This window comes from Puccinia triticina, chromosome 15A, assembly GCF_026914185.1.
Source record: "Puccinia triticina chromosome 15A, complete sequence".
NCBI lineage: Eukaryota > Fungi > Basidiomycota > Pucciniomycetes > Pucciniales > Pucciniaceae > Puccinia > Puccinia triticina.
Genome location: NC_070572.1, coordinates 4,671,001 through 4,681,840, shown reverse-complemented (window position 1 = coordinate 4,681,840; position 10,840 = coordinate 4,671,001). Strand labels below are relative to the sequence as shown.

The window sequence follows — 10,840 nt, the reverse complement described above, 5'->3', positions numbered from 1 at the left end:
TCTGTAGAAATGATTGAATCAATGCCAAAGTTTTGTTTTTGATGTAAAACCTTGGTTGAAATCATGTTTTTTATTACTTGAATTTTTAGCTAATGTGTTAACGTTTACACTAAACTTGAAGGCTAGTGAAGCTGTATATAGCACTACTGTGCCATTCCGGATTGTCATTGAAGATGCCTGCCATTAACATTGCTATGAAATGAATTTAGCACAATTTTGGTCAATGTGAATTATGCACAGCGTTGAGCAAGGATTAGTAGCATAACTTTTTTTTCAATTACCAATTACTGTCTTAACTAGCCACAGGGATCCAAACAGCAACGGCAAGTTTCAATGGAATGAAATGCCTCCTTTTTAACCCTCCTTGGATCATTAATTTGGATAGCACCATGTGGGACAAAAGATGTTACAGATAAGTGTATAATCGACCACTGTTGATACAACATTTTTAACACAAAAAACTAGAGCCTAGAGGATACTGTGAGCTTCATGTTTTTTTTGTTCCAGTCACATTTTTAATGCCCAGTTTTCAGGTTCAAGTTGTGCAACATTCACAGTTTGATTGGATTAAAACTCTCCGCAAAAAAGCTTGGGCAAATAGATAGCTGACAGACAGGTGTACTCAAATGAGTGAGCAGGACATGAATAAAAAAAAAAACGACTAGGTACTCTGGTGGAATTGGAAACAAAAATCAATCAATGCTTCGTTGGATCTGTCTTGTGTTGATCAAGCAGAAAGATAATCACATATGCACACGTAATTAAGTTTACAATAAACATATTCCTAATGCATCACCTTGATCAACATGACAAACAATCACAAGAAGATCTAGGGCAGGATAGTAAAAATCTTTGAGAAAACAAGCCAGATATCGATAGATTGCGGAAGATCGGTTACAGGAGCTAAAAATGGATGGAACTATTATATGCTGGTTCACCATGGGTGGTGCCATCTAGAGAGGTATGATGTTGCTGGTAAGCAGGGGGATGAGAATCATGAGACTGAGAATGGGCATTCAAAGCAGACCGAGAACGGGGATCCATTCTGAATCCGCCGATCGTCTCTACGGGCGAAGAAAACCAATTCAAACCCAGATCGGAAAACGACCCGTCTTCGATCGCTTGTCCAGCGGATAATAAGCCTACGCCGAGTCCTTGACGTTGGGCGTGTCCTTCGACACCCGTTCTTCCGTGTTCTTCTCGGCTTTCATAAACCATGTTATGATCTTGTACTTTCGCGACCGCCTGACCGCTCATCCCTCTTAGATTATCCAGGCTCGAGTCACCCAATCCAAAGATACCTTGAATCGTTGTAGTCGGACATTGGCGCTGGTTGAGTGATTCGTAAGGCGGATTGCCGGTTGGGCTGGAGGAGAAGCTAGTCAAGTCGAATAAAAGTGGGCTTAATGCTTGATTGGCATTCGATTGACATGGCGGCTGTTGCTGCTGTAATGTCTGGTGACCAGGGGTTGGAGGATAGTGCTCGTGTAAGTTACGATTCGAACTCCAAAACCCGATCATTTCTTCCATGGCTGTACTAGGCAGAGCTGGTGGCCCACGTAAACACTGTCTATCTGCTTCACTGGGCAAGAAATCACGACCGGCCCTGTTATCCATCACATTACTGTTTCCTGCCGTCGGAGAGAGCACGACTGGATTGCCGGAGAGTACTGAGAATGCGGATGATCCTGTTTCACAATGAGAGTTATCATCTGGATAAATTCCCATTCCCAGTCCATGCGATGCTGCATTAAGAGCTTGTTCGCGGCCTGATGCGTTTCTAGCATTGTCGCCCATCTTCGAGTGAGCCGTATCCATCGTACACCAATCCGGGGTAGAAATTGATCGCGCCGGGTTCGTCACATCACGAGGGCAATCAGGTTTGAAGAGGTTAATTGACTTGCCAAGCCCCCACCGAGGGTTCTGTTGATCCGTACTGGCAGGAGTGGAGGGCAAGTTTTGGTTACCAGGGATTGGTTTACTTGAGAACGCATGAAAGCCCTTCTGATCAGCACCGGAATATAGCGAATGAGAATCGAGATCGCTCGAAGAGGCTGGTCTCTTTAGTCCTCGATCTGCTGGATCAGCTTTCTTGAGTTGCCCACCGTCAAGCGCCGATGGATTGGGAATACTTGATTGCTGCGCATGTTCTGGAATATCGACATCTCGCAAATCCACGAGGCCTGAGAGGAGCTCCCATGCTCTTACCGCCCCGGTCCATGTGGGCTGGGGGGAGAAAATAATTACTGTCAACACATTTGTTTTTAGTATTGAAGCTGACGCAGGGAGTGGCTACTTACTGCCATTTCTTTCAAGCTATTCATGCATTTCAACAGGTTACTCTTCGCCGTTAGAGCGAAGCCGGCTTCCAACCTCGCGTTGTTAACCTATATTACCGAGATTACCGACAATTGCGTAGGAATTGATAAAACAGAAATTAGCGTAAGCATAAGAATTATCGCAAGATTTGTCCAGAGTTGAAAATAGTTGAAAATCAATTACATGTAATATCGCAGCTGTGAAAACGTAGTAGACTAAGAAAGCCGGTGCGTGCCTTAAGCCAAAAGCCTCGTGATACGCCTGGGCAATGTTCGTAATTGCGTTTGCAGCAGTGGTACAAATACTATGGGACGGATGCGGGGGTGGGACATCGGTTGAAGGGTTGTCTGGGTTGTCTTGAGAGCGTGACGCCGGTATGAAAGGTCGATGAAGTAGTATCAAGCCTGTATAGAATTGGGCATGAAGCGTAAGAAGATGTGGAGTAGGAGCCCGCTTTTCGGGCTCTTGGCTCTGGCCAGCTGATCTACTCGGCCGGCTGGGAATTGATTGAGGTTTGTAATGTAAGTGTTCGGGTAGGTCGAGGTACCAGCGGGCAAGATTTTGGTCCAGGAGAGACAGCAAAGTTTCACACGACTGTCCAATCACTCGAATTCTGATTGCATAGATGTTAGCAACGATCCGACTGATAAGAACCGAAAGAGAAGCTGCTCGATTGAAGCAGGAGATGGTATGGCTCTTTTGTTCGACTGTTTTGTTTGGATCTCTGTTGGGACAGTCAGATTTAGAAGAATTCTCTTCAGCTGTGATAGGATCTGCCATCTTGATTTCCGTAAGCTCATTCAATTTATGATCTTGGACTGCGTTTGGAGAATCTGGTTTGGCAAGTGGCCGATCCTTTTCGCTTCTTTTGGGTCTGCATCCCTTCCAAAGCTCATGTTCGTCCGGCTCATCGGCCGAAGGAAACGCGGTATCATAATCGCGCTCAAAAATCATCATGGGACGCCCGATGTAGGTGCTAACATACTTATCCATGTTCACACACGCCCACCAAACTCTTTTCCTGATCTGTTTATCTTCGTAAGTGAATTTCTTAACCGGCATAAACCATTTGTCAACATCTCGAAATAGTCCCATATCTTGGGCCATTCTAATAGCCATTCCAGTATATCTAAGAAAGAACCACGGAGAAAACAGAGAAGAAAGTTAATCAACTCTGGCGAAGAGAAGCCTTAGACAAATCAACAACATTTGCACTCACAGCCAGCTTTCAGCCATCGCGCCAGCGCCGATTTCTCGGTACGCCATCAGAATTAATGATTGACAGTTGGTCAGCTTGGAGTTGCCATAGTCCAAGTTTAACATTTGCTTGGCTTTCTCCAGATAATTGTCACCAGCATTCCAGTATTGGCCTTCAATGGGTGCGTTTGAAGAACGATCCGAGTATCGAGATGAGATGGAAAACATGACGAGCAAAAGCAAAACTGAGATTCGGTTGGTAAGTCCGTTCACCGGGGGTTCGGTTTGTTGATCTTGCTGATGAGACGAGTTTGGTGATTGCTGTTCGTCATGGTCACCGGGAATTTCATCGTTCGATGAAGTATTGCGACACATGGCATGGCACCAAATTTGATTCAAGCTCCAATGAGGTCGTGCACGTTTCACAATGTCTAAGTTGGCCATCAAGGTTCGAAATTGAGTCATGAACTCTGGCTTATAGAGGATTGGCATCATCGGATGAACGAATTCCCAATAGAGATCCAACAGATGACACATGGTCTCTTGACTCGGCAGTAGCTCTAGAGGATTGACTAACTCGAGAATGTACGAAGTCGTTGGTGATCGGCGGATAGGTGCGACAGGCCAAAAGCCAGGTTTAGGAAAATGCCAGAAAAAGTCTTTGTATCTTTGTGAAGCTGAAATCAGGTAAAGACCCGAGGATCGACCGTGATATCTGACTTCGTCATTTTCATCGAGACTGAGTTGACCCACCACATCGGCTAGCTCACTGATGGTGGCTGGAGAGTGTTGTTCAGCTGATGGAAGTTCTGACTTGATGGGCCGTAGAGATTTGTTACATTCAAACGTAATTTGAGAATTATGAGTGCCTGCATTTAATAACTCCGAGCGACTGAGAGTGAATGTGGCTGTGCCGGTATGTGGAATGGTAGAGGTTGAAGAAGACTGATTGAATGCAGCGACTTGGGATTTTGAGCGGTGGATTGAAGACAAGTTTGACTCTATTCTACGCCGGCGGTTTCTGTGTTGAAGATTTATTTGATCGTCAGCAGGCGGGGGAGGAGGAGAGGGATCAAGTTGGCTGTCTTCGCATTCCGATTCATCATCCGCATCGGTGCCTTGGCCGTTGGGCTGACGTGGTTCTTGAAGGGGATGATCCTTAGGGCCAGAAATTTGATTTGGGTGGCTCACACCCCAAAGGACCTTTTGGGTATCCGTTAGGTTCAGTTGGCTCCTGCGATCGGAAGCTGAGCGGCTGGCAATTGTTGGGTCGGGCGGCTTCCAAGATTTTCTTGGCTTGCCTTCGGTACCTTGTTGAGCGGCTATTCTGAGGTCGCTCGTCAGCAAATCTCTGACTTCATTGTCACCGATCAATTCCGAGAACAGCGCTTGCGCCCGGGGATCATCATTTTCTAATAACCCGCCCAGTAGTGCTTCCATCCGATGGAGCCTGGATTCGATAGCTTCAATGTAACCTTTTGGTGGACCTCTACATCGGACAAGGCCGCAATCAATCCAAATAAAAAAAAGATTGAAGGTAATCAGCAAGAATGCAGACAGTTGAAATCATATTTCGATTTCTTATGGCAAGAAGCCACAAGTAGGGTTTGAAGTGAGCATGTATGTGACGGACCTTTTACGAGAAGTACCATTGAATGTACACTCGACAGCGTTTGTCACGCAATTCTGACAGGGACCAGTTGTCGGGACGATCCCGTTAGCATCGGGTGCCCGAGTGCACTTGCATTTAGATTTGCGACAGTTATCACCTATTGATCGCAATTCAAAATCCGTAGAACTGGTTAGTGTGTATGGAGAGCTCAAAAGTCTGTTGGCTAAGAGCACTGACAAGCTTTTGTCGTCCTTCGCTTGATATCCTTCAGAGCCTTGTTATCTTTTTGAAATCCAGAAGAGGGAGTGAATTGGAGATGAATGTTTTCAGATTGGAGATGATTGAGCTGGTTGGTAGGATGATGGGTATCTGGGTGGATGAGAGGAGCTGAGAGTGGTGAGATTGAGGAGTGCAGAGGATGATGGAAACTAGAGTCTTCATCGATTGGCTTGTTGGTTGCTGGGTCGTTGTCGGGATGGTGGTGGTGGTGGTGGTGGTAGTTCCTGAATTGGTCCAGATTATTAGATTTGAGATGTGAGGTGGATGATGAGGCTGGGCTCTGAATGATGAGCGGAGAAGGGATATTGCTGCGGTTGAGATGGGTGGATGAGCTAGAGGATTGATTCCATTGAGGGGCTGATGATTGTGCTTCTGTTGTGGCAGCAGTGGCTGGCTTGGTGATGATCTTAGTCAGCGCAGTATTTTCAGTGGATGAGGATGAGGAGAGTGCGGATGAAGGCGGTGATGGTTTGGCTAGGATCAGAGGTGCTGGTAGCAGTTTCTGTTTTGGGAGTGAGGACTGGCAATTGTTGGTACTGGTTGAGGATGAGATTGGAGACCAAGGCTGAGGCTGGGGCTGCTTTGGGTGAATTGGTGTTTGGTTGGAGTTGTGGTTGCTATTATCACTGTGATGGGCGCTCTTGCTGTGGTTATGATCACTTGCGCGGCGGTGGCTGTTGTCGGGGTAAGCTTGAGGCTGAGGGCCAGTCGGGAGCGAGAACTGGGTGCTTGGGGGATGGCGGAGAGTGTTGAAGTTGGACATGACGGTGATGATGATCGATCGGGATTGACGGGTTGGCGGTGATCGGCTGGCTGGTTTGGAGATGACGTCAGCGGATGGGAACCGGCTACCGGCCAGGAATCGAAGCCGAGGGGTAAGAAGAATATCTTTTTACTTACATCGTTATGTACTTATTTCAATGTTGATGTCTCGGTTGAGGGCTGAGTCTGCAAGTGTCTCGATTATCAGATCAGAAGGTCCACTACGCTTTCTTCATCTTCCTTTGAATAGTGATGCTTGCCAGGCGGTCCGGTGACGATTGGGGAGATAGGAATGGGATGGATGGACAGACACAGACTGCAGGCCGATGATTGTGCTTCTACTGGGCAAGAAGCCGGCGAGCAAGCTGATCGGTGCTTGGATTGTTCGTGACTGTCAGGAATCTTCCGAGCTCGGTCAGACTTCATACAGATACTCGCGGGTCGTTATCCCCGGTGGTGTTCGTCGAGCTTGTTCATGATCACTTCAAGCCACCCCACCCGCTCTCGAATCACTCTCGGTCGGAGTTGCCCACTCTGAATTCTGGACATAAGGAGCCGGATGGAGTAGGGGAAGCTGTAATGTGCTGAAATACTGATGACTGTACTCCACTCGATCAATTCATGACCGTTGCAGTGACTTGTCTATGGCACGGTGGCAACTTGTAAGCGTTTCACGATACATATCATAATATCATGTATTTATGTATGCATCATGACCAAGAAAAAAAAAGTACAGATCAACAGACTGGGCTTCATGATTCTCTTATCGGATCTAGCTGCGAGAACCCTAACGGTTCTGAAAGTTAAAACAATATACAGTAGAAACCTATTTACACACAACCAGTAGTCTTTTGAAAAGAGGTTGGATATTTTTAGAGATGGCCCCGACGAACCCGTTGCGGGTACCTGCTATCCGCTGGCAGGTACCCGCTGGGGGTCAGCGGATACCCGCTGGCGTGTGCGTGTTCGGGTGCGGATGTCTGAAATTCTGGGGAAATCCTGTCGGGTACCCGGGTATTTTTTGGCCACACCCGCGCACAGCTGTACATATGTGCGCCGCAGCTGTGCACCAGGATCCCCAACCCAGCTTCCTGCGCCGCCGATCATATTCCCCTCCCTCAACCATACCCGGCAACTCCTACACAATGGCCCGAACACGCAAGCGACCCCGACAAAGGTCAGAAGACGACACCGGCAGAACCACCGTCCAGTCAAACAATGAAAACAATGATGAAGACTATTGCAAAGAAGATCCTGACTCAGCCGGTGCAAATGTATCTAATGGACCTGAAACAACCGATCAGCAGCGAATAGGTAAATCACTTCTTTTGTCATATAAATGCTTATGAATAAATCAGCTCACCAGCATTGAACCTGTAGAACATGCAACCAAACTTTCCCAGAATCAAGTAAGCTCGGCATACGCTTCTTACAAAACACCCACATTGTTGGATCAGTTGGATAAGTTCAATCGCCACATGATCGCATGGCAATGTAAGATGTATGTATGTTTTTCTTATTTTGGAGAGGAATACACAATATTAACAGAAACTGAATCTTTTCTTCTCACTAGCTGTACTAAAAAAATCAATCGCCCGGCATACGACTCGTCTTGCAGCAATCTTCTGACACATGCGGGTCGATGCCTGAGGAAGCAACAAAATCCTCCAAAGAACAAGTCGCTTGCATCATGTGGAATAGCAGGAACGGGTGACATAGACCCGCGGGAGGTGAGATTTATAAGTTCAAGTATTTCTATTGACTTCTCAGCCAATTACCTCTCTTTCTCCGGCTCTAGGTTTTGCAGCGATGTGCTATATGGTGCGCTGAAGGAGCAAAACCCTTTTTGGCCTTGGAGGAAATCAGCCTCAAGAGGGTTCTCCACCCAACAATCTTAAAGCATCTTCCGACTTGCAAGGCCGTATCAATTGCAATTCATAAGCTATACTTGAGTGTTCAGCAGAAACTCCTGGAGGAGTTGAAGGTAAGCTAATAGTTTTTCATTTCTTCAGATTGATTAGACCTTCTATTGACTGCCTCCAAACTTTCAACTTGCTCTCAGGTCCACCATGGGGCACTGTACTTGGGTGTCAACGCATGGCAGACACCAAATGGATACAATATTATAGGTGCAGTTGTCTACCGACTCTTGGAGGATGGGACCGGTAATCTTGTTTTGAATGCGATGCCGCTGGATTTTGTCCAGCTCAAAGAAAGGCATACTGGTATCTACTTGGCTCGCGTTGTCCAATACATAGTTGAGAAATTTGAATTGGAAAATCGAGTATGTACACTTTCTTTTTAGTGTTGTTTTATTCCCTGCTCAGCTTTTTGATACTCCTTGACTCCCCATAGATCTGTGGGATTGTTTCCAATAATGCAGCAAACAACGGAGTGATGATTGAAGAGTTGGCGAAACTCAAATGGAAGCGATTCCAAGGTGAGCCCCAATGGATCAGGTGCTTTGCACACATCCTCAATCTCATCGTCCAGGCAATACTTCGACATTTTGCATGCCAAAAAAACACCCCTTCAAACACTCCTGGAGTTCTGGAGATTGATGCTTCCGATGACGAAGAAGAGGCCCGTGATTTAATTGAAAGGTATTTGAGTTTCTGACTATGTACAACGCTAATGAATAATGGCTGATGATGAACCATTATTCTGTCTCTAAATTTTTAGCTTCCGAAACCCTGACAATGACATCGGTGACTCCAATGATGAAGAGGACGGCCACGATCTTCCTCATCATACCAATGGTGAACTTGGAAGGGACAATGAGCTGACCTCGAAGACATCGAAGAGGAGAGCATTGATGATAGTTATACTTCGGAATTGTGTTGCCAATCCCTTGCCAAGGTCAGTTCTCATTTGATTCTTGATCAAATTAAAACTCAAATCAACACCAAATCGTCGTCTCCAACTTCGTGGAATCGCAACCAAACTCAACAAGTCCCCGAACTCCAAGGCAAAGTTCATAGAGATTTGTCAAGAAAGGAACTGCAAGAAGCCTCATAACATCAAGCGAGATGTCCCGACACGATGGAACTCAACTTACTTGCAGCTTTTGAGCGTTGTTTGATGCGAGGACGCTATGTAAGTACCAATTGGATCATACTAATGAAGGTGGTGAATGAAACTGACTAAAATTTCATGTCAGTATCATCTGGCAAAGAGATAAGCAGTTTGGCACCCATCGCGGCATTCATGTTAATTAGGAAGACTTTGACTTGGCGGCGGACTTGGTGAACGTTCTCAAGCCGTTTTATGAAATCACCCTTCAAATCTCAACATTGTCCTCCGCTTGGGTTGCCAAGGTTGTTGTCTTGATTGATCAAATCACCTCAACTCTTTCAGCGGTGATTGCAAACAAGGATGGTGATTACCCTGCTGCTTTACAAAATGCATGCCAAGCTGTTCTGGCCATCACAAACAAATATTATTTGCTCACAGACTGTTCGCCAATATACAGAATTGCGATGAGTGAGTATATTTTTCACTTCTAAATTCCTTTCCTATTGCGATAGAATTTTACTAAGAAAATTGGCCTCCCAGTTCTCCATCCGTCTTTCAAAGACAAATACTTTAAGCTTGCCAAGTGGCCCAGCGAGTGGATCGACAAGGCAATCAGACTCATTTGCAATATGTATAATAAGTGGTACAAGCCAACTGTGACTGCAGTACCTAGATTACCCAAACAAGGCCCACCAAAGGTAAATTTCCTAGGTTCTTACAATCAATGTTGCTATCCGCTCAGCATAATCTCATCACATTTTTTATTCAGGTACAAACGGGTGTTCTTGCTGGTCTAGGTGCGGCTGCTTTAGCCAGATCAGCCAAACCTGTGTCAGATCCATTGGACGTTTGGCTCTTGGGCGGCCTATTTTTGGACGATGGCGAGCCAATCAATGCTCTGAAGTGGTGGGCCGGGCAGAAACAGGGCGGAAACAATTTCGACGGTCTCTGCCAGATGGCTCTCGACGTTCTTTGTTGCCCAGGTAAGATTAGATCAGAAGTTTTCTTCATCTTAAGATCAAATACTTATCCGTTCTCAATTTATGCATATATAGCTACAACGGTTGATCTCGAACGCACTTTCAGCTTTGGCCGAGACTATGTCTCTGTCAGGAGACACAATCTCAATGCCAAATCAGTGAGTAGAGGAATGGCCCTGTCGTTCTATTCAAAGAACGACAAGATCAAACCTCTGGCCCTCCACGAATACATGGAAAAGGAGAAGAATAAGTCTAAGAGTAAGGGTAAGGAAAGGAGCAAAAGTGGTGCCGATGGCAATGTGGTGACTTTTAGCCACTCTGCTGTCACCATAGGAATTTATTGAGACTATATAACAAAATAAAAATGATTTTCTGGCTTTGTAACGCCTTGTGAGTAGCGGGTACCCGCACGAACCCGGGCGGATACCCGCACAAACCCGCTCTGAACCACCCAGCGGGTGCGGGTGCGGGTGCGGGTGTCCAAAATATCGAAAAAAAGCACCGGGTACCCGCACCAAAACGGATACCCAGGTGCGGCGGGGCCATCTCTAGATATTTTCTCAATTTTTCTGTTTTGTTTACCAAGGTTGACTCCATAATTTTCATATCCCTTGGTGAGGTGCATCTTGACAGATGTCAGATGAGGCCCAAGGCCAAATCCAAAGCCAATTTCCTC

The 10,840-nt window shown here is 46.1% G+C and overlaps 1 protein-coding gene across 1 annotated transcript; it reads right to left on the bottom strand.

The window, feature by feature from the left end:
- Positions 1 to 903: 903 nt before the first annotated feature.
- On the bottom strand, positions 904 to 8,875 carry PtA15_15A462 (uncharacterized protein; the record flags this gene model as incomplete). Its single annotated transcript, XM_053163669.1, has 9 exons — positions 904 to 2,226; positions 2,301 to 2,387; positions 2,503 to 3,448; positions 3,539 to 5,005; positions 5,150 to 5,285; positions 5,366 to 5,587; positions 5,687 to 5,896; positions 6,035 to 6,255; positions 8,868 to 8,875. 9 exons carry the CDS (start codon positions 8,873 to 8,875, stop codon positions 904 to 906), a joined length of 4,620 nt encoding a protein of 1,539 aa, XP_053027621.1.
- Between the last annotated feature and the right edge of the window lie 1,965 nt (positions 8,876 to 10,840).